The sequence below is a fragment of the Dendrobates tinctorius genome, unplaced genomic scaffold (assembly GCF_039654945.1).
Source record: "Dendrobates tinctorius isolate UK_male_01 unplaced genomic scaffold, ASM3965494v1 ptg000124l, whole genome shotgun sequence".
NCBI classification, from domain to species: Eukaryota; Metazoa; Chordata; class Amphibia; order Anura; family Dendrobatidae; genus Dendrobates; species Dendrobates tinctorius.
Window position 1 is genome coordinate 4,918,521 of NW_027361792.1, and position 24,955 is coordinate 4,943,475.

A 24,955-nucleotide genomic window follows, 5' to 3' on the forward strand; every position below is an offset into this window, starting at 1 on the left:
TCGCACCTCCGTCTCCCAAGACTTCTCTCGTGCTGCTCCAGCTCTCTGGAATGCACTTCCCCAGACGATCAGACTGATACCTAGCTCCGACCTATTCAAGTGCGCTTTGAAAACCCATCTCTTCAAACAAGCCTGCCACATCAACTACTCAGCAAACTAACTTTGCCCTGTTCCCTCCTTCCAAATATTATTCTGAATCTGCACCCTACTATTCATCTGTCTCCACCCTCCATGCACACGATAACTGCACTTGATACTTGACTATTGCACTTAAACACACGGGCTGATGACCGGATCATGCAGCTTGATATGAAAATCCCTATTTATTATAATTGCCAGACCTGAAATAACAAGCACTTTTCACCTACGGTGTCCCCCCCATTTCCTTGTAGAGTGTAAGCTTGCGAGCAGGGACCTCACTCCTAATGTCACTGTTTAAATTGTCTTAACTTGTATTGAATTTATTGTCTGTACATGTCCCCGCCTAATTGTAAAGCGCTGCGGAATATGTTGGCGTTATATAAATAAACATTATTATTATTATTATTATTGCAACTCCCTGACATAACAACTTGCTTTGTTGTCTGTAGTAAACAATCTGAGACCAGGTTTAATTTCCTGCTGTCACTATGATTGATCAGTTTTACTACTTTATCTATTTTATACACTCTTGAAAAATGGGACCCGAGTCTCTTGCTCAGGAGCCTCAAATATTAGCTGAAGTGACAAGAGGCTACAAAGGACAAAGCACATGGAAAAGAAGCGTAACAAATGGTCGCTGTTATTCCACAAGGTTCACTTCAATCAATAGTACAAGTGAATATTAGAAACTCTATAACATCAGAGAAACATGCTTCGTTCTCCACTTATGAAACATTTCTCCTTCCTGCCTCCTCGCTGTTATTCCACAAGGTTCACTTCAATCAATAGTACAAGTGAATATTAGAAACTCTGTAACATCAGAGAAACATGCTTCGTTCTCCACTTATGAAACATTTCTCCTCCCTGCCTCCTCGCTGTTATTCCACAAAGTTCACTTCAATCAATAGTACAAGTGAATATTAGAAACTCTGTAACATCAGAGAAACATGCTTCTTTCTCCACTTATGAAACATTTCTCCTCCCTGCCTCCTCGCTGTTATTCCACAAAGTTCACTTCAATCAATAGTACAAGTGAATATTAGAAGCTCTGCAACATCTTATCAGAGAAAGGTGCTATGTTCTCCACTTATCAGACATTTCTCCTCACTGCCTCCTAAACTCATGATTCAATCTGGAAAATTTCCAAAATCAGTCCTCCTCAAGAAAAGATGGGTCAGATTGCAGCTGCCTATTGCTCTGGCAAAAGGAGATGATAAGGGTGTAACAGTGAGAATGAGAGCGAAAAGCAGAGTTTTTAATATACATAAACTGTGCTGCTGCTTTCTAGTAAGTGTAGTATTACAACAAAGAGTTGAATTCACATCTACGCTGTGCAGTGCTGCTGTATAATTTCCAACAGTGCTGATTTCTAGTGAGTATTTCATCTCACTCCAGAGCTTGATTCATATGTACACTGCACTGCTCAGTACTGTTGTAAAATGTCCACCAAAAAGCTGCTTCGTAGTGTTTTATCTCATCACAGAGCTGGATTCACAGCTATACTCCTTAGAACTGTTATATTTCCTTCACACAGCTGCTCTCTAGTAAGTGTTTCTTTTTCTCTCACCACAGGAGCTGGATTCACATGTACATATGGTCAGAACAGCTTTATAATGTCCTACATGCTACTGCTTATGAATGTGTGCTACACGGAGACAATAAATCAGACATTCCTTATGCTTGTGTGTGCTGTACATGGGAGACATTGTGGTAGCTAGTCTCCAACCAATAGATCGGAGACAAATGAAGATATACAGTTTGTGAGAAGCTTCTTTTTATGCATCATAGGCGGAGTTGAGTAGTATAGTATGCAAAGTCTTTACCAGTAAAGATATATCTAATATTTCAGACTCTGCTGTCCTGACCTACAATCATGGGACATACCAATCTTCTACAGTTTTACTCTCAAATCACACCTCTATCATTCTCCATCCATACATGCAGTATACATACCCGCACTCTCACCTCAGGCTTCACATTTTCCAGTCATTCCTTTGAGACCTTACAAGCATTTTTACCAGGGTCTGTAGCTCAGAGGCGAATCGCCCTCTGATAATAGCTTTATTGAATCGATAGCCCTACACAAAATGATCAACTATATAAATATCTTTCTTCATGAAGTGTCAGCCCTTAACGCAATATAAGAATGTCTTTGGAAGTGCTTTATGAATGTACCTGTGTTGTACTAAGAGGTCACTAAATCCATTTATTGTGGAGTTGAAAGCCACCTATTGTCTCCAGTTATCAGCCACTATACTATAAGGGCTAGGTAACTTCCTAAAGAAAATAAAAACAACTTAAAAAAGGCAATATAACAAAAAACAAGTAGTACTTGTCTTACCGAGGTTATGGGTCACAATAAAAAAAAAAGTATGGAAGGTGGTTGTGGGCGCTAATTGCCTGCAGCGGTCACACACAGGCTGTAATCAAAAACTGTGAGGACGATGAAAGCATCGAGGCTGGATTACTGAGAATAGTAAGAGGGTTGTTGTGTTTTATTTTATATGATTTGCAGATGTTTATACATTTTTTTTTCCTAAAGTCTCAGAAGAGGCTGGATGTAGAGTCGCTCTAAACACTTAATGGCAGAAAAATCATTTACAAACCTACATGATTATTATTAGAAAATTGTCATATAAACTTCCATTTTTGGACCTACACACTTAGGCAGAGGCCAGACGTGCGAGAAACTCGCACGAGTCTCACACGTCAATACTCGGCACTGCCACCGGCACTCGGGACCGGAGTGTGCGGCTCCATGTATTTCTATGCAGCTGAGCGCTCCGGTCCTGAGTGTCAGCGGCAGTTTTGACGTGCGAGACCCATGCGAGTTTCTCGCACGTCTGGCCTCGGCCTTAAAGGGATTGTCTGACTGCAATCACCTGCCAAACCAGCACAGATGCTTTCGTAGCTGCCCACTGATCCCTTGCTTGCAGGCTGCAAATCTGCCAATCACTGGCTTCAGGGCTACTTATTGGCATCACTACTCAATACCAATAAGCGATTTTATTTAAATCTTGAACATCCCCTTTAAGATTGTATTGCTCTTTTAGAAATGCTAATGCCAGAGCTAATTCACAAAAAAATACCAGTAGGTGACTCCATGCTGATGACATGTCACAGCCAACATAATACACTAGTCTGTTCCTAGAAATACTCAGCAGAGGATAAAATGATGCTGTGTGCACGCGGCTGTACGACATGCAAGAATAGGTTTCATTTTAATGTGTGAAGAGTAGGTCACCGCTAACTGGTTTACTGGGAAAATGATGTACACAGAATCCCATGTACGCAGAAAGGGTGGAAAAGCAACATCTAAATGGCTGTTAGAAATGCCAAGAACTCATCTCCTCCATAAAGCAAAGGCAGCAATGTATATAGTGTACAGTGGTCATCTAAGGCTATGTGCACACGTTGCGGATTCTGCTGCAGATCCGCAGCGCTTCTGGCCCTGCGGGTCCGCAGCAGTTTCTGCTGCGTTGTACATTACCATTCTTTGCAATGGTAAAACCAAAAACGCTGTGCGGATTTGCTGCTGGTTACAATCCGCAGCATGTCAATTCTTTGTGCGGATTCCACTGCGGTTTCACACCTTCACCATTGTGAGGTGTGAAACTACAGGGCTGAACCGCAGGCTAATCCGCAGGTATTTTGACCTGCGGATTTTTCAAAATCCGCAGCACTTCCACCTACGTGTGCACATAGAGTAAAAGTCAGAAATAGCAGCCAATCTGTACATGCACTTCACTGACACAAATGATGTGCCAGTGAGATGACCATGCTGATTGCCGGGATTTTCTAGTCCATCACTCCAGATGAGCTGCAGTACCTAAGAACGGCCACTACACGGTGTATGGAGCTGTGTAACCTGTATACCCAGCCACAGCGGGCGATAACTAGAGATGAGTGAATTTGTTAGGATTCGGTTCCGAATACGATCGGACTCGAATATCGTTTTTTCAATATTCGTCGAACACAGCCGAACCTCATTAGAATCAGTGGGAGTAAAAATTACCGAATATGTTCGGAACCGATCATAAGAAAAAAAATTTGGCACGAATAGCATTTGAATATGGCCCGAATATGTCAAAATCAGATTCGGGGCCAAAATGTGAACAAATTCGCTGATCTCTACTTCTAATATCCCGGCTGAGGGCAGCACATGGAGTCGTCAAATGTTCACAACTCTGTAAAGTGTCGGCAGCACAGAAAGGTTTGTGTCAGTGATATCAGCTAATCTCCGTTTTATTGTCACATCGTATCTGGGAGAAGCGTTTGGGAATCCGTTTCTTTGCCTTGCAAAGGGATGTGTCCTGATCGCACAGATTATTGGATCACCGCAGCTACCGTCTATTTATAAAGCTCCGCACCAGTTTATGCTCCTTTAGCAATGTCTCGACAGTAAATTAATAGCCGCCTTCGTAAAAAAAAAAAAAAAATGTACTTGCATGCAGCTCCGTCCTACACTCCCCTAAGTAACCTAATTTGTATTATTAGCCTTAAGAACTGGAAATCTGTCTAAACACATTCTCTTCATCACCCGTGGGCTGAGTACTCCTGCCTGCTTTTACGACAGTGCAGAAATGGAAGTTGCTAAAAAAATAAGGGGCTCATTTGATACTGAATAATTGTAAACATACAGTGCTTTACTTAAAGGGGTGTATATTGTACATAATCCCGTTATGTTAGAAGGGTTTCCAGTGAAGAACCAAGCTGCTCAGGTGCCTTTAGATCTGCAGTAGTCTGCTTCTGCATCCTGCAGCACATGCTCAATTCCCCTGCATCGCCTTCACAGGAAATATAAGGCATTACATGATGCTCACTGATATCAATAAACAACCCTCCCAGTGACTTATTGAAACAGGTATGCCTAAAGCAAAGCAAACAACTATAAAGGAAATTTTGCTCGTAGGGTATGAACTGCAAGACTGCTCTTGATCACATATAGGGGATTTTTTTTCTCTGCTCCAAACGAGTGGAAGATTTCGCTTTGGATTGAGCAACGGATTCAATGCAGACTTGCACCCTGTATACATTAAGATCTGACAGGTTTCAAACTTAAAAAAAAAAAAAAATTGCCCCACATGTTAAAATCTGCCTGGAAATGATATGCAGTGTGAGGATGGAATTATGAGAAATCTCATTCACATGAACTATACGCTACAGATTTTACAGCAAAAATTTGCAGGTAAAATCCGCCGTAAATCAATCCCATTTATACTATGATGAATTTATAATGCCACAAAATAGCTTAGTTACTCACCGATAACGGTGTTTCTCGGAACCCATGACAGCACCACGGAGAGAGGGGATCCGCCCTTCAGGGACAGGAACCTACAGATAAAAGGGCGGTACCTCTCCTCCGCCTTCAGTTGGTTACAGAGCATCAGAGGGTCTCCAGGTTAGTTAGACAACAGAAATACATACACAATATTATAATACTGCTTACTTATCAAAGCACCGTGCCTAAACGGAAACACTCTACTAACAATAACACGTGCTCACCATACTCATGAAGGGGAGGGGAATAAGCGGGTGCTGTCATGGGTTCCGAGAAACACCGTTATCGGTGAGTAACTAAGCTATTCTCTCTCACCCATGACAGCACCACGGAGAGAATTTCAGAGATTGGTAGCTTAGGGAGGGACCACCGCCTGAAGGACCCTTCTCCCGAAGGTCAGGTCAGATGTAGAGGCTAGATCTAATCTATAGTGCCTAAAAAAGGTCGAAGGTGATGACCAGGTGGCCGCCTTACAGATTTGTTCTATTGATACCTCAGATCTTTCAGCCCATGAGGTCGCCATTGCCCTTGTGGAATGAGCTCTCAGCCCCTCTGGAATGGTATTCCCGCTGGATGAATATGCCAGGGCAATCGCATCCCTTATCCACCTTGCCAGCAGGGCTGTGGAGTCGGTAAGCCAAACCTGCGACTCCGACTCCTCAATTTCCCTTACACCGACTCCGACTCCAACTCCGACTCCGACTCCACGACTCCGACTCCCACATATATTGCTTATATTTAAGTGAAAAATTTATTGTAGTACAATGTGAACCTCAGACATTTAATCATTTTTATGATCCAATAATCAAGATATTTAGATAGAACAGAATATATATTGGTGTACTACCCGGTTTTCATTCTTTTTGGTACAGATACGATATGGATAGACAGATATGGATAAATGGATAGATAGAGCAGATTTCTAATCTGCTTTTGCTATTGAAAACATTATCTATGAGCTCAAAAACCTTTCAGGTGATGCAGTTTTTTAAAAAGATGATCAGCTTTTGCAGCTGAAAAACGTATCCTCAAAAAACACAGGAAAAACGCTGTGTGTGAATGTAGCCTTAGATCAGGAATATAACAGCCATTTATAGGACATTTCATAACTTTCCCAAACTCCTATGAAAAAATATTCAGCACATCCTGCATTGAATTACTGTACCCAATTTATTATATATTTTAGGAGTCGGAGTCGGTCCATTTTATACCGACTCCAACTCCACCAAAATGAGCACCGACTCCGACTCCACGACTCCGACTCCACAGCCCTGCTTGCCAGGGTACTCTTGGATGCTTTGAGCCCCTTCCGAGGACCCTGGAAACATACAAAGAGAGAGCCTTCCTTCCTACACTTTTTGGTGGCCTCTAAGTACTGTACTAGGCACCTTTTAACATCTAAAGTGTGGAACTTTTCTTCCCCCTTATTTTTTGGATTTGGGCAGAAGGAAGGAAGGACTACCTCCTGGGACCTGTGAAAATGTGATGACACTTTAGGTAAATAGGCTGGGTCAGGTTTTAAGATGACTCTATCCTCTAGAATTTTTGTAAAAGGAGGCCCCGCTGACAAGGCTTGAATATCGCTCACTCTTCGGGCTGATGTTAGTGCCACCAGAAGCACCGTTTTAAGAGATAGGATTTTTAGGGGTGCCGAGTGAATTGGTTCAAACGGAGGGCCTGTCAGTGTGGAAAGTACAAGATTCAGGTCCCATGATGGTAATCTTTGACTGGCTATTGGCGTCGATCTGGTTGCGGCTTTAATGAACCGTGCTACCCAGGGGTCACCTGCCACATCATGGTTATAGAGGGCGCCTAATGCCGCTATTTGTACTTTTAATGTGTTGACCGCCAGACCCTGTTCCAGGTCCACTTGTAGGAATTCTAGGATCTTATCAATCTGAACCCCGTCCTGAACCTTTGCCCTAGAGGTGGATAGAAATTTTTTCCATATTCTACCATAAGCTCTCATTGTAACCGGTTTCCTACTCTTTTGTAGTGTAGTTATCAGGTTTTCTGAAAAACCCCTGTCCCTCATCAGTGCTCTCTCAAATTCCATGCTGTTAAATGGAAGTTCGGTGCCTGAGGATGTAGCACTGGGCCCTGCGATAGCAGGTCCGGGAGATCCGGTAGGACCCATGGATCGGTTACTGAGAGCATTCTTAGCCAGGAAAACCAGGTTCTTTTGGGCCAGAAGGGGGCTATCAGTATCATTCTTGCCCTGTCCTGCCTGACTTTCTTTAGGACTGCTGGAATGAGCATGATTGGGGGAAAGGCATATGTTAGATTCTGTGTCCATGGGAGCATAAATGCGTCCAGAGTTAGAGGATTCCCCCTGGGATCTAGGGAGCAGAAGGCGTCTACTTTTTTGTTTTTGAAGTCGGCGAACAGATCCACGTCTGGGGTCCCCCACATTTTTACAATCTGCCGAAAAATGGACTGCTTTAGTACCCATTCCCCCTGTCGCAATTGGGTGCGGCTCAGAAAGTCTGCCCTTTGATTCTCCGTACCGCGGATGTGTAGGGCTGTCAGAGATAATAGGTTTGCCTCCGCTAGTTTGAGGATTTTGGCGGATGTGTCCATTAGGGTTCGGGACCTGGTTCCCCCCTGGTGGTTTATATAGGCCACTGTAACCCGATTGTCCGAAAGGATACGGACATGGTGGTTCTGGAGTAGGGGTAGGAAGTGTGTTAGGGCATAGCCTACTGCTAGAAGCTCCTTTTGATTTGAGGAGGCTCTTAATTCTTGATTTCCCCATTCGCTCTGAGTCACCTCATTGTTCATGTGCGCTCCCCATCCCGTGGGACTGGCATCTGTTGTCACTACGTGTGTTATCTTTGCTGCCCAGGGGATCCCCTTGGACAGGTTCTCCTGGTTTCCCCACCAAGCTAGGGAATGAATAGTGCTTGAATTTAGGGTAATGCGACCCTCTAGGTGTCCCCCTACTACTGCCTGGTTGGCCAATACGTCCCACTGGAGATTTCTCGTGTGTAACTGAGCCCATTGAACTGCTGGTAGGCAGGCAGATAGTGAACCCAACAGTGACATGGCTTTCCTTAGTGTCATGGAGGGATTTTGGATTGCTCTTGCTGTAATTTGAGCGATCTTCTCCTTTTTGTGGTTTGGGAGGCGACACTCTTGAATGCTTGAGTCTAGTGTTAGGCCCAAGAATTCTTGTACCCTGCTGGGCTCCAATCTTGATTTTTTTTAGATTTAGAAGCCAGCCCAGGTCTTGTAGAGTGTTCATCACCCTGTCTCTCTGTTCCCTGCATTTTTGAGCCGAGCTGCCCGCTATTAGGAAATCGTCTAGATACGGGATTATTATTATATCCTGTTCCCTTATATGAGCCATCATTTCCGCTACTATTTTGGTGAATACTCGCGGGGCTATCGATATTCCGAACGGCAGGGCTCTGTACTGAAATTCTTTGACCTTGCCTTTTATTGAGACGGCTAATCTCAGATACTTCCTGGAGTCTTTGTGGATAGGGACGTGATAATAAGCGTCGCTGAGGTCCAACACAGTCATGTAGCAATTTGGGAACAGGACTTTGGTGGTAGATTTGATCGACTCCATTTTGAAGCTCTGGTTCTTGACGTATTTGTTTAGCTTTCTCAGATTTATAATTGTACGAAAGGTGCCGTCTGGTTTGGTCACTAGAAAAAGAGGGGAGTAGAACCCTCTGCCCATATCCTGCAGGGGGACCTCATGGAGGACTCCTTTTTTTACTAGGCCTAGAACCTCGTTTTCTAGCGCTTCCTGTTCTCGCATGCTGGATCTCAGCGGCGTTGTTACATATTTTTGAGGCGGGAGAGAGAAAAAGTTTATCCTTAGGCCCTCCTGGATTAGGTTTATTATCCAGGGGTTTGTTGAAATTCTCCTCCAGGCTGGAAGGAAAAAGGATAACCTTCCTCCCACCCTTGGCGTACTGTCACTTGGAGGGCTTTTTGTCCCGGGGAGAGTTATTAAAGAAGAAGCCTCTATCTCTTCTTTTATCATCCCACTTTTGTTCCCTTGGTGGTCTCCTCTGAAAAAACCTCCTATTCCGAAAGGGTCTTTTAAATGCCGCTGGCCCTAAATTGGGGAATCCTTTTTTCTTGTCCCCTGCTTTCTGGAGGATGTCATCTGTTTCCCCAAAAAGGAATTTTCCTTCACAGGGGATGGAGCATAATTTCATTTTGGTCTGAAGGTCCCCTGGCCAACTTTTAAGCCATAGTGTCCTTCGGGCCGCCTTTGAAAGTGCTGCTGGTTTGGACGACAGTCTGACTGAATCGGCCGATGAGTCTGCTAGGAATGCAGCCGCTCCCCTTATTACTGGGATAGAATCTAGAATTTTATCTCTAGGTGTCCCTTCCCTCAGCTGTTTCTCAAGTTGGTCCACCCATACCATTAGGGCTCTTGAGGTACATGTCGCCGCTATCGCTGGCCTGAGGTTACCGCCTGCAGACTCCCAAGCCCCCTTTAGAAAGGTATCTGCCTTCTTATCTAGGGGGTCCCTGAGGGTGCCCATGTCCTCAAAGGGAAGGGCGAATTTCTTTGAGGCTTTAGCGACTGCCACATCGAGTTTCGGGGCTCTGTCCCAAGACGTGGATGCCTCCTCCTCAAAGGGATATTTCCTTTTAAGGGAAGGGACTGTAGTATTTTTCCTGTCTGGCTTGTCCCATTCCCTTTTGATTAGACCCTTGACGATTTCGTTTAGCGGAAATACTCTCCGTTTTTTCTGGCCTAGCCCCCCGAACATTATGTCCTGGACTGTCTTATCCGGCCTCGGGTCCAATACCCCCATGGTAGACCTTACAGCTTTCACCAGTTTGTCTACCTCTTCTAGGGGAAAACAATGGCGTCCTCCTGTTTCCTCGTCTGAGGATGAGGAGCCGGATTCTGAGGATTTAGTCGAGATTTCTCCCGATGTGGAAGAGTCTGACTGGGAGGTTTCTACCGTGTCTTTTTTCCTCATTTTATCCTTATGTTTAAGGGATTCAAGGGCGCTCTGAACCTCTGATTTAATTGCGGCCCTTAGGTCAGATGCGAAATCCGGAGTCTCCTGACAAACAATCTCTTTTGTACATGACTCGCATAGTTTTTTCTCCCATGATACCGGTAGGGGTTTAGCGCAAGTGGGACATTCCCTGTTCTTCTTTTTAGCCTTCTTCTTTCCCTAATAAGGGAGAGGGATTACATTACAAGGGTGACATTCACGAAGATCACTTACCCCAAAAAAAGGCGCGCGACTGCAGGTACCGGTTCGGGAGACGTAGTCAGGTCCTGTATAGGCTGATCTCCTGGTGGCGTTCTGCTCCTCGCTGCTGACGTGCTACGCCGCGTGGAGTGACTGCTGGAACGGCACTCTGTGTTTCGTTCCTTTTGTCGGTGGTGGTGTTGGTGGTGCTGCTGCTGCTGCTGCTGTTTCAGCTGCTGCCTCTGCTCCTGTTGCTGGTCGCTATCCTCCATTGTTAGGATCGCTTCCAGCCAGGAGTTTCTGCACCTCACCTTTTTTAAACTTGGCGCCGCGTGACGTCACCGCTCCCCCTGCACGCGCTAGTCGGGAAGCGCGCTCCTGCGCATGAGCCCGGTTCCGGGACCCGGAAGTCGTTGGTCTACTTCCGGGGCAGCGGCCATCTTGGTACTCTCCATACCATGGCGCTGCCCACGCTCCACTCCACTGGGTCCCGCTGAGCCCCGACCTCCTTTCCGGAGCGGCGACTCCGGCGTCTCTCCCCCCGCTCACTCGGCAGCCCGCATCGGCCCCGGCGGTGGCGGCTTCGGGCACCGTACCTGCCGCGACAGGGGCCTCCCCGCTGCCGGTACCCGGACAGGCCGGCCCAGGACTCCTCACAGGTACGCCGTACTGTGGGTCCCCCCGTCAGGGACTGGAACCCAACTGAAGGCGGCGGAGAGGTACCGCCCTTTTATCTGTAGGTTCCTGTCCCTGAAGGGCGGATCCCCTCTCTCCGTGGTGCTGTCATGGGTGAGAGAGAAAGTCTGTATTAGTCTTTCTTCACACACGATAGTTATAACTTTTGTATTATAATGCCAAGAAGTTCTAGAATTTTTTTGTGGCATTTTTTTTTTAATTTTGTAACATGTAATACATGTGACTTTTCTCACATTTTTAGTATAAAGAAGCATATGGAAAAAAGACAAAAGAAAAAAAACTATATAGCTAGAGCATGATGCATTGCAAAAAAAAAGTGCAACAAACCCTGAAACCCATATAAGGAGACCTTTCAATAATAATAAAAAAAAAAAAACTGAATGCAGCCCAAAGGTTCACAAGGAAATTTTTTTTGAAGAGTTACAAATTCTTGTAAAAAAAAAAAAAAAAAAAACGCTCTGAGATCTCTTCCTATAAATTGGAATCTAATTTGCTGTTCGTATGGGGTTTTGAACTTTTTTTCCCGAAGAAGTTTTGAAAAATGTCTGGTGGGGGGAAAAAAAAAAAATACATGTCACTTCTTTGTAGCAGCTTCTAAGGAAACTGCTCCAAACTAAACTCTGTTCATCAAAGGCTGCAAAAAAAAACTTTGGCTTTATTCACAATGAGCTTTTTTATGTTGATTTCGAAGCGAACTGGCCTCACAGTCCATCTCAAAAATTGTGTGTGACCGTACCCTAAGTCTATTTGCACATGTAGCTTTTGTGGCTGTTGATTCCAACGAGTTTTTCAAACAGAAACAACAGTTTCAGAAAGCGCGCCTTTATTTTTTTTTTAGGAAGTTTTTGGAATTTTTCTTTTTCTAAAGTGACATTGAAGAGGTTTTTTTTTCCTGAAAAGTTTTTTTTCAGCATTTGATTGGACAATGCGAAGCTTGAAGCAGATTTGTTACAAGGAGGTGACATGCATTTTTTTCCACTGCAGGTGGTTTAAAAAACCTGAAGTAGAAAAGAACAAATCTCACATAAAAATTAAAGTAGATTTCTTATAGAAATAAATTGGACATTTTCAAAGTATTTTTGAAGCAGATCTGCAAAAACAAATACAAAAAAACTCTGCAAGATAACATCAGGGTATATAAGACTTAGCAGTCCTATTGTGGTTTATTGATGAATCTACAGCAAAATGCATAAAAATCTACAGAAATGTATTGTATGGCTATAAACCAACCCAGCGTCTCCTCCTATTTACAAATCCAAACGGACAGTTTATGGGATGAATAAGATGCTTTTAGTCACTTTTCACCTTAAAAAGCGACTACAAGCTTTTGCTTTTATCCAGCTAAATCTAAAAAGTTTCCCCATAAAATATGACCTTCCCAAAGTAGGACTCACCGTCTGCTGCAGATCAGGTATCACAATCCTGATGACCATGGTGTTGGTCTGAATATCCTCCAGCCGGCTGGTTGGTCGCTCGGCTGTGGCCCTGATGGTGTCGTAGATGGTCTCCTCCTTGGAGCTGTCTGATTCGGACTCCATTGAATAGTCTGAAAAGCTCTGCGCCATTTCATCTTCACTGGAAGTAGGACTGCGTGGCATATTCTGCGTCATTTACCGTGAAGTGCTGCATAGAAAAGAAGATAAAAAAAATAAATGCTTTAGATTGCTGGGGTCTTTATAGTGGCCTTTACAGCCATGTTCACAAACCCAAAACTTTAGGCAAGATAAGGAGGTTAAGTGTGAAATACTCCATTATAAAAGGTCATTATTGTGTGATTGTGTTTAGACTGTGTTCATACTTTGCAGTTTTATAGAGCAGAAAAAGTACGCAGTTTTGTAAAACTTCAGTGTTAGACTCTGTGTTGGAGTCAGGCATACAGGAAAGGTCTGTTGGGTGAATGTCAAGGGTATACCGCAACAGAGAGGAGCCAGAAGACCGCAGAGTCTGATTTCTCCTTCTGCACTGATTAGAAGCACTTCACCTTCTTATTAAACAGTGTAAATTTCGTTTGGCGGTACAGGAGTTAACCTGTTGAGAGCTCCTGGAGAATTTAGGCTCTCAGCTGTGCATTGTTAGCCACTCCCTTCTCCTATATAATCTGGGTCCGGGCTAACACTCATTGTCAGAGGATAGCTTATGCTGCATTGCTGGAGGTTGTTGTTGGTTATTATAGGAGAAGGCGGTTGGTGGATTTATCTGTGACTGTTGCTTGGTTTTGAGTGTGTAATAATTCCCTTTATTCTCCTACTTTGGTTTGAACCCATCCTCCACTCCCAGCTGCATTCGTCTGTTATATGTGTGAGCATATTTGTATGTTTGTTATTTTTGTTTACCTCTGTTCGTATTACCTTGCTAGTCTGGTTGATGCACTACGGTATACTACAACTCCCCTCTTACCTGGGTGGGGGAAGGGTACAGACTGAGGGCGGATTTAGGAGCTAAGGGAAGGCACGTGGCCCTGGCGTCTTCACCATCAGAAGTAATACAGGGAACAGGACTAGCTAGGGCGCCCTTAACGGTATGGACAGAGAAGGAGCGTTGGTCCCGGGACACCCGACAACAGAGTCGTGACAGTGAATGTGTGACGTGAGTTCAGGTCGTAGGAGCCCGTAATTCTCATTTACCATCTATTCTATGGGCAGGTGATAAGTGTTTCTTGTGTGATAAGAGTTAGGCCAGATGTTGCGGCTGTAAACTGCAGCTACCCACAGCTTTCATAGTTATACCTGTTCGAGGGAAAGAGAACCATCCAATACAACCACTAGTATAGTGCCTTCCTTTATCAAGGGCCAGAGGGAAACATCATGCAAGAAATTTCTGCAAATAGGAGTCGGACCCCCAGGAAAGTTCTTGGAATGGAGAAAACTGCAATATTAGAGTTGTCACCACTTGAAGACAACAGCAGTCTGGATACACAAAGACTTTACATCCAGCCTATATTACAGAGATAGACAAAAGAGTTCACATCCGGACTATATTACTGGGAGAAACAGAGCTTACATACAGCATATAATACTGGGAGGAAGACCCAGACTTCACACCCAACCTATATTACAGGGAGACAGACACATATAGAGCTCACATCCAGCCTGTATAACTGTTTCTCACAGAACTCCATCTAGAACAAAGGTTATTGCAGACCTCTATCCAGCCTATAATATTGTGGGGGGGGGGGGGGGGGGGGACAGTTCTGATCCAGCCTGTATTACTGGGGGGGAAGCCAAGCAGATGTTACATCCAGCTTATATTATTGTGAGAGACAAGCAGACCTTATATACAGCCTATATTATTGGGAGAGACACTCTCCAGTAAGAGAAAAATCTGAAATTGGATACAGCTGCAAAATTCATAATCAAGGGGTCTGAAAATGAATGAAGGAATGAAGATAACAGACTGAAATTATGTAAACGTAGCCAATAGCAATTGTAAGAATCTTGAAGTGCATAATATCTAAATCCCAATGAGTCCTCAATCAAATCCTCGTCAGCAGGTTGCCCCTTTTACTGTTTCAAACACTTTAATTTCAGAACTTTCCGTTCGGCTCAGTTGCAGCTTCGCGGTCGCGCCGCACAACTTGAAGACGAGCCTCCAGTAAGAATGAATGATTATAGATGTGCGCTCAGGGAACTGTCTAGATGCAAAATGTACTTTGAGCTAATTTTACCTTTCAGAACATCACGTGTTATTTAAAAGGACTGAACCTTTGAAGTGGAAGCGGCGAGATGCCCTTTTCTGCAGTTCTGCCTTCCTTTAAAGTCTTCGTAAAATCTGCAGCGTGTCTAATCTCCCAGAGGATCGAGAATCAAAGGTAGGCTTGAATACCTGTTTAACGTAATGCCGCACACATCACTGCTATCAATCAGAAACTGTGAATTAAAGAGGCAAAAGCTTGGGCATCAGTCAGTATTCATTTCTAATAAGTAACCCCTTATAAACATAATCTTTACAAATCTAAGGCTTGTGTGCCTGCGGAGAAGCCTGGGAGCAAATAAAGAAGACAAGTAACGAGTCAATCAAGAATCACAATATATAAAGGAATCGGCAACACTTAGTATCCACATATAGATTGGAAAGGGTATCTAAATAGGCAAGTAAAAATAGATTGCACAAAAATTAGTTTCATATAGTATATATACACATACATATGTGGCAAAATATATAGTATAATGCATAGTTGCAAGTTTTTCCAAATATGTATATATGAAAAACAAGGCAGTTTATGTCACCAGTTAGATATTAAAGTGCACAGGTGCAAATATCAAAATATATCCATAGGTCTATAAAAAGTAATGTTAAAGCAATCCTAAAATAGAAGTTTGCCAGCTTCCGTATTAAGGCCTTAATATCAACCAATACCTTACATATATTGATATGTTTTTTGTGCACTTTTTATATTTCTTTCAGGGTATGTGCACACGTAGTGAAATCTGCTGCGTTGTACAGTACCTTTATTTTCAATGGGAAAAAAAAAACGCTGTGCACATGCTGCGGATTTTTCCGCGCGGTTTTGCTGCGGTTTACAATCCGCGGCATGTCAACTGTTTGGTGCAGAAACGCTGCAGTTTTACACCTCATCCATTATGAGGTGTAAAACCGCAGGGCAAAACCGCAGATAAACCGCAGGACTTTTGTCCTGCGGATTTACCTGCGGTTTTCTCTCCAAAATCCGCACACCCAAAAAACTACGTGTGCAGTTGGGCCCAAATGGTTCTGCAAACTTGTGGCCTCTGTTCACACGGGATGCATTCTAGTTGGCACTGGGCAGCCCCCCTATATGGTGTTACCAACAGGGCTGTGGAGTCGGAGTCGTGGAATCGGTGCTCATTTTGGTGGAGTTGGAGTCGGTATAAAATGGACCGACTCCGACTCCTAAAATATATAATAAATTGGGTACAGTAATTCAATGCAGGATGTGCTGAATATTTTTTCATAGGAATTTGGGAAAGTTATGAAATGTCCTATAAATGGCCGTTCTATTCCTGATCTAAGGCTACATTCACACACAGCGTTTTTTTCTGTGTTTTGTGAGGATACGTTTTTCAGCTGCAAAAAACGATCAGCTTTTTAAAAAACTGCATCACCTGAAAGGTTTTTGAGCACATAATGTTTTCAAAAGAGCAGATTTCTAATCTGCTTTTGCTATCTATATATCCATTTATCCATATCTGTCTATCCATATCATATCTGTACCAAAAAGAATGAAAACCGGGTAGTACACAGACTAACACTCCTTTTTTTTTTTTTTTTTAGCACCAGTCAGGTACACCTCATAGCTGCCCAAAAGGACGCCCAGGACAGGCATTGCTCGTCTTCAGTAACACATCATTTGATAGTTAGAATAAATAGACTGCATTCATCACCACCACATCTTAAGGTGCAGGCTTTATTTTCAAGTGTAGGGGTGTGCAGTATGAGGTTCTGCAGCAGCTGAGGTGTGCAGTATGAGGTTCTGCGGAACAGTATGAGGTTCTGCCCCCCCCCCAGGTTTGATCCTGGCTACGCCCATGGTGTGAATGTAGCCTGAGGATCTAGGCTTTGCCTTAGCTGAGAAGTCATAGTGTTATATTTTATATATATATATATATATATATATATATATATATATATATATATATATATATATATATATATATATATATATACACACACACACACACACAGCACAGACCAAAAGTTTGGACACACCTTCTCATTCAAAGCGTTTTCTTTATTTTCATTACTATGAAAATTGTAGATTCACTCTGAAGTCATCAAAACTATGAATTAACACATGTGGAATTATATGATTAACAAAAAAGTGTGAAACAACTGAAAATACTGTATGTCTTATATTCTAGGTTCTTCAAAGTAGCCACCTTTTGCTTGATTACAGCTTTGCACACTCTTTATATATGTATATAGGTGGGCACCACGGAAAATATGACATGAATATGATAACTGGGTGCAACACTGTGCCAAGTAGATCAAATGAAAAAAAGGGAGAAAAGAGACACAGGATAACATGCACGCAACAGCAGAATGTCCACGTGAAAAAAGGCTTTTATTGACATATAATAGCCAGAGAGATCCAAGTGTACAATAAAAACAATTAAAAACCACAAATGAAACAAAAGTGGGCAGGTGGAGAACACATGCAGTATACAAAGGAAGAAATGTTTTATATAAATAAGTGTTTCAAAAAAATGCATTCACAACAATGCCCTCTATCACCATACAGTGGGGAAAAAAAGTATTTAGTCAGTCAGCAATAGTGCAAGTTCCACCACTTAAAAAGATGAGAGGCGTCTGTAATTTACATCATAGGTAGACCTCAACTATGGGAGACAAACTGAGAAAAAAAAATCCAGAAAATCACATTGTCTGTTTTTTTTTTTCATTTTATTTGCATATTATGGTGGAAAATAAGTATTTGGTCAGAAACAAAATTTCATCTCAATACTTTGTGATATATCCTTTGTTGGCAATGACAGAGGTCAAACGTTTTCTGTAAGTCTTCACAAGGTTGCCACACACTGTTGTTGGTATGTTGGCCCATTCCTCCATGCAGATCTCCTCTAGAGCAGTGATGTTTTTGGCTTTTCGCTTGGCAACACAGACTTTCAACTCCCTCCAAAGGTTTTCTATAGGGTTGAGATCTGGAGACTGGCTAGGCCACTCCAGGACCTTGAAATGCATCTTACGAAGCCACTCCTTCGTTGCCCTGGCGGTGTGCTTTGGATCATTGTCATGTTGAAAGACCCAGCCACGTTTCATCTTCAATGCCCTTGCTGATGGAAGGAGGTTTGCACTCAAAATCTCACGATACATGGCCCCATTCATTCTTTCATGTACCCGGATCAGTCGTCCTGGCCCCTTTGCAGAGAAACAGCCCCAAAGCATGATGTTTCCACCACCATGCTTTACAGTAGGTATGGTGTTTGATGGATGCAACTCAGTATTCTTTTTCCTCCAAACACGACAAGTTGTGTTTCTACCAAACAGTTCCAGTTTGGTTTCATCAGACCATAGGACATTCTCCCAAAACTCCTCTGGATCATCCAAATGCTCTCTAGCAAACTTCAGACGGGCCCGGACATGTACAGGCTTAAGCAGTGGGACACGTCTGGCACTGCAGGATCTGAGTCCATGGTGGCGTAGTGTGTTACTTATGGTAGGCCTTGTTACATTGGTCCCAGCTCTCTGCAGTTCATTCACTAGGTCCCCCCGCGTGGTTCTGGGATTTTTGCTCACCGTTCTTGTGATCATTCTGACCCCACGGGGTGGGATTTTGCGTGGAGCACCAGATCGAGGGAGATTATCAGTGGTCTTGTATGTCTTCCATTTTCTAATTATTGCTCCCACAGTTGATTTCTTCACTCCAAGCTGGTTGGCTATTGCAGATTCAGTCTTCCCAGCCTGGTGCAGGGCTACAATTTTGTTTCTGGTGTCCTTTGACAGCTCTTTGGTCTTCACCATAGTGGAGTTTGGAGTCAGACTGTTTGAGGGTGTGCACAGGTGTCTTTTTATACTGATAACAAGTTTAAACAGGTGCCATTACTACAGGTAATGAGTGGAGGAAAGAGGAGACTCTTAAAGAAGAAGTTACAGGTCTGTGAGAGCCAGAAATCTTGATTGCTTGTTTCTGACCAAATACTTATTTTCCACCATAATTTGCAAATAAAATGAAAAAAAAACAGACAATGTGATTTTCTGGATTTTTTTTTCTCAGTTTGTCTCCCATAGTTGAGGTCTACCTATGATGTAAATTACAGACGCCTCTCATCTTTTTAAGTGGTGGAACTTGCACTATTGCTGACTGACTAAATACTTTTTTTCCCCACTGTATAATATGCATAAATTGTTTAGTATAAACATATGGACAATTTGCAGCAATGAAGTCCGATCAGTCTAATAGTCACTTGTAGGTATGTAAACAATTCAAATTATATGGTGATAGAGGGCATTGTTGTGAATGCATTTTTTTTAAACACTTATTTATATAAAACATTTCTTCCTTTGTATACTGCATGTGTTCTCCACCTGCCCACTTTTGTTTCATTTGTGGTTTTTAATTGTTTTTATTGTACACTTGGATCTCTCTGGCTATTGTATGTCAATAAAAGCCTTTTTTCACATGGACATTCTGCTGTTGCGTGCATGTTATCCTGTGTCTCTTTTCTCCCTTTTTTTCATTTGCTTTGCACACTCTTGGCATTCTCTTGATGAGCTTCAAAAGGTAGTCACCGGAAGGTTTTCACTTCACAGGTGTGCCCTGTCAGGTTTAATAAGTGGGATTTCTTGCCTTATAAATGGGGTTGGGACCATTAGTTGTGTTGTGCAGAAGTCTGGTGGATACACAGCTGATAGTCCTACTGAATAGACTGTTAGAATTTGTATTATGGCAAGAAAAAAGCAGCTAAGTAAAGAAAAACGAGTGGCCATCATTACTTTAAGAAATGAAGGTCAGTCAGTCCGAAAAATTGGGAAAACTTTGAAAGTGTCCCAAAGTGCAGTGGTAAAAACCATCAAGCGCTACAAATAAACTAGCTCACGAGGACCGCCCCAGGAAAGGAACAAGAGTCACCTCTGCTGCGGAGGATAAGTTCATCCGAGTCACCAGCCTCAGAAATCACAGGTTAAAAGCAGCTCAGATTAGAGACCAAGTCAATGCACAGAGTTCTAGCAGCAGACACATCTCTACAACAACTGTTAAGAGGAGACTTTGTGCAGCAGGCCTTCATGGTAAAATAGCTGCTAGGAAACCACTGCTAAGGACAGGCAACAAGCAGAAGAGATTTGTTTGGGCTAAAGAACACAAGGAATGGACATTAGACCAGTGGAAATCTGAGCTTTGGTCTGATGAGTCCAAATTTGAGATCTTTGGTTCCAACCACCGTCTTTGTGCGACGCAGAAAAGGTGAACGGATGGACTCTACATGCCTGGTTCCCACCGTGAAGCATGGAGGAGGTGTGATGGTGTGGGGGTGCTTTGCTGTGACACTGTTGGGGATTTATTCAAAATTGAAGGCATACTGAACCAGCATGGCTACCACAGCATCTTGCAGTGGCATGCTATTCCATCCGGTTTGCGTTTAGTTGGACCATCATTTATTTTTCAACAGGACAATGACCCCAAACACACCTCCAGGCTGTGTAAGGGCTATTTGACCAAGGAGAGTGATGGGGTGCTACGCCAGATGACCTGGCCTCCACAGTCACCAGACCTGAACCCAATCGAGATGGTTTGGGGTGAGCTGGACCGCAGAGTGAAGGCAAAAGGGCCAACAAGTGCTAAGCATCTCTGGGAACTCCTTCAAGACTGTTGGAAGACCATTTCCGGTGACTACATCTTGAAGCTCATCAAGAGAATGCCAAGAGTGTGCAAAGCAGTAATCAAAGAAAAAGGTGGCTTCTTTGAAGAACCTAGAATATAAGACATATTTTCAGTTGTTTCACACTTTTTTGTTAATTATATAATTCCACATGTGTTAATTCATAGTCTTGATGCCTTCAGAGTGAATCTACAATTTTCATAGTCATGAAATAAAAGAAAACTCTTTGAATGAGGTGTGTCCAAACTTTTGGTCTGTACTGTATATATGTAATCGATATTACATAGTGTATTACATATTTACAATTTATTACAGTTTTGTGTTCTAAAGTTGTATTCCAATAAATATATATTCTGGTCTATCTAAATATCTTGATTATTGGATCATAAAAATGATTAAGGCTATGTGCCCACGGTGCGTGTTAAAACGCACACCAAAAACCAGACTCCTTCTCAGAAATCGCGCGCTTTTTTCCGCGCGATTTCACCGCGATTTTACAGCGATTATGATCGTGATTTTGCCGCGATTTTCGTGTGCGATATTCAAGCACTTTCCAAGCGATTTGAAGCATCGCTTGGAAAGTGATTGACAGGTCACACTCGTCAAACATAGTGTTTGACAAGTGTGACCAGGTTTTTACTATTGAGGCCGCCTATGCGGCTTCAATAGTAAAAGATAGAATGTTAAAATGCTAAAAAATAAAAATAAAAAAATCGGGGTATATTTACCTTCCGGCGTCCCGCGCTGCCATCCCGGGCCTCAGCGTTCCCAGTAATGCCTTGCGAGACCTGTGATGACGTAGTCTCGCATTGCTATAGCGATCTCGCGAGACCACGTCATCACTGGACCGTGCCGCAAGGCATTACTGGGAACGCTTAGGCCGGGAATGCAGCGCGGGACGCTGGAAGGTAAATATACCCCGATTTTTTATTATTTTTTTTACAGTGGTATGGTACCCAGGGCCTGGAGGACAGTCTCCTCTCCTCCACACCGTGGGTACCAACCGCACGAGACGCTTAACTTCCCGCATGGTGGGCATAGCCACATGCGGGAAGTCAGCGATTCTCATGCATTCCTATGAGTGTGGAATCGCGGCGATTCCGCACAAAAGAATGAGCATGCTGCGATTTTTTTCCGCGATGCGATTCCGCCGTGGAAAAAAGCGCAGCATTAGCACAGCATGTGCGGAATGCCATAGGAATGCATGGGGGGCGTTCTGTACACGATTTTTAAACGTTTTCGCGCCGAAAATCGAGGCAAAAACGCTTAAAAATCGCTACGTGGGCACACAGCCTAAATGTCTGATGTTCACATTGTACTACAATAAATTTTTCACTTAAATATAAGCAATATGTGTGGGAGTCGGAGTTGGAGTAAGGGAAATTGAGGAGTCGGAGTCGCAGGTTTGGCTTACCGACTCCACAGACCTGGTTACTAAGAGGTTGTGAACCAGAAGCCCTGCATTCCCTGTGTGAACACTGCCACATGAGGATTATTTCTTCTGCACTGGTGTACCACACGGCCAATCCCTGATTGTAGGCTGGCTGTTTCATTTGGTATTTATGCACCTGTGCAGCTGCCATTTTACTTGGGTCCGCTGCACCCTGTTTTAGTGCAGATGCCTTTAGGCCTGTCTGGTTTGTATATGATTCTATGTGTCTGAACAAGACAGATTTTCCATTTTTGTGATTTTACTTTTTCATACCCTTTTTCCAATATCCGTAACTTGTTAATTTTTCTGTCAACATAGACATATGGATTTTGTTTTTTGTTTTTGTGAGCTGCCATTTTTATTGATATAATTTCGGAGTAGATACGGCATTTGATCACACTGCGCTTTTTTTATGTAGAAGCAGCAACCACAAAAAATCTGATTCTGGCGTTTCGATCTTCTCTCTCCTAACAGCGTAAAGTTTGGTTACTGTAATTCATTTTATATTTTTGAAGCATCAGATTTTTATGGCCCTAACAATACCATAAATGTGTATTTTTATTATTTCAAAAAGAATAAAAATTGGATATTTGAATTTTAGAACATTTTTAAAAACTTTTTTCCCATTACTTGATAGTCCCCTTATGGGACTTTAACCTTTGATCGTCTGTTTGCTACAATACATTGCAATACTACAGTATAGCAGTATGCAGAGAAAAGTTCTTTTTTTTTTTTTTTTTAAACCACAAAAGTAGTGAAAAAACTGTACAAGTTTGGTATCGCCGTAATTGTACTGACCTAGAGAATCAGGTTGCCACGTCCTTTTTAACGTACAATGGAAAATCATAAAAAATAAAACCTAGGTCAAACTGTGGTTTATTCACCATACTTGGCTTTATTTTCACTTTTTTCAGTACATTATATAGTAAAGTTAATGCAGCACTAAAAACTAAAACTCGGTGCGTAAAAATACAAGCCCTCAAAGTTATGACTCTTGGAAGAATAGAAAAAAAAAAATTAAAATGAAAAATCGAAACCCGGCATTTGCAGAGTAATTATGTCTCAAAGTTTTTGTAATACAAGCTTTATCTGTACAAATTTGTCAGTAACCTCTGCACATAATATGTCCACAATCCACTAAAAATCTCACGCCGTGAAGCATCCATGGAATGATTCTTGCAGGAAGACACAGAGAAGCATGCCGTGCGAGAAGCATCCATGAAATGATTCTTGCAAGAGTAGACGTCTTGGTCGCACTTGTCTGCACACAGATAACCGAAAATCGAGATTCAGCGAAGCGGCATGGTTGGACTTCTGGCTCCAGTGCTATAAGCAGAAACAGCTTTGCTTTTCCAGTGTCGGAGGAACCCTTGGTGACTGAAGGTGACCAAATCCAGCTTGTAAGCATTGAGCTACAGATGCTTCTCACAAAATTAGAATATCATCGTAAAGTTAATTTATTTCAGTTCCTCAATACAAAAAGTGAATCTCCTATATTCTATAGAGTCATTACACACAGAGTGATCTATTTCATGAGTTTATTTCTGTTAATGCTGATGATTATGGCTTACAGCCAATGAAAACCCAAAAGTCATTATCTTAGTAAATTAGAATACTTTATAACATCAGCTTGGAAAATGATTTTAAAATCTGAAATGTTGTCCTCCTGAAATGTATGATCAGTAAATGCACTCAGTACTTGGTCGGGCTCCATTTGTATCAATTACTGCATCAATGCGGAGTGGCATGGAGGCGATCAGCCTGTGGCAGTGCTGAGGGGTTATGGAAGCCCAGGTTGCTTTGATAGCAGCCTTCAGCTCGTCTGCATTGTTGGGTCTGGTGTCTCTCATCTTCCTCTTGATAATACTCCATAGATGCTATATGGAGTTAAGGTCAGGCGAGTTTGCTGCCAATCAAGCCCAGTGATACTGTTGTTTGTACACCAGGTATTGGTACATTTGGCAGTGTGGACAGGGGCCAAGTCCTGCTGGAGAATGACATTTCCATTTCCAAAAAGCTTGTCGGCAGAGGGAAGCATGAAGTGTTCTAAAATGTCCTGGTAGACGGCTGCGCTGACTTTGATCTTGATAAAATACAGTGGACCTACACCAGCAGATGACATGGCTCCCCAAACCAGCACTGATTGTGGAGACTTCACACTAGACCTCCAGCAGCTTGGATTGTGGCATCTCCACTCTTCCTCCAGACTCTGGGACCCTGATTTCCAAATGAAATGCAAAATTTACTTTCATCTGAACAAATTACCTTGGACCACTGACAACAGATCAGTTATTTTTCTCCTTGGCCCAGGTAAGACGCTTCTGGCATTGTCTATTGGTCAAGAGTGGCTGACACAAGGATTGTGACACTTGTAGCCCATGTCCTGGACACATCCGTGTGTGGTGTGAAGCAATGACTCCAGCAGCAGTCCACTCCTTGTGAATCTCCCCCAAATTTTTGAATTGCCTTTTCTTAATCCTTTCAAGGCTGCGGTTATCCCAGGTTGCACCTTTTTCTATCACAGTTTTTCCTTCCACTCCACTTTCCAGTAATATTCTTGGATACAGCACTCTGTGAACAGCCGGCTTCTTTACCAATGAGCTTTTGTGGCTTCCCCTCCATGTGGAGTGCGTCAATGACTGCCTCCTGGACATCTGTCAAGTCAGCAGTCTTCCCCATGATTGTGGAGCTACTGAAACAGACTAAGGGATTTTTTAAACGCTTAGGAAGCCTTTGCAGGTGTTTTTTGTTAATTATTCTAATTTACTGAGATAATGACTTTTGGGTTTTCACTGGCTGTAAGCCATAATCATCAACATTAACAGAAATAAACATGTGAAATAGATCACTCTGTTTATAATGACTCTATAGAATATGTGAGTTTCACTTTTTGTATTGAAGAACTGAAATAAATTAA

At 42.8% G+C, this 24,955-nt stretch overlaps 1 protein-coding gene across 5 annotated transcripts in view; it reads right to left on the reverse strand.

Annotated features, from left to right (window-relative positions):
• Positions 1 to 24,955, reverse strand: part of SHANK2 (SH3 and multiple ankyrin repeat domains 2) — a 641,049-nt gene that overhangs the window by 453,197 nt on the left and 162,897 nt on the right. For 4 of the 5 annotated variants that reach the window (XM_073541767.1, XM_073541764.1, XM_073541768.1 and 1 more), the window contains one exon: positions 12,690 to 12,918. In XM_073541767.1, coding sequence (XP_073397868.1) covers positions 12,690 to 12,905 — 216 coding nt within the window. In that variant the 5' untranslated portion in view covers positions 12,906 to 12,918. Of the gene's footprint in view, positions 1 to 12,689; positions 12,919 to 14,959; positions 15,073 to 24,955 lie in introns of those variants that run through there. The other variant, XM_073541766.1, reaches the window with a different exon arrangement.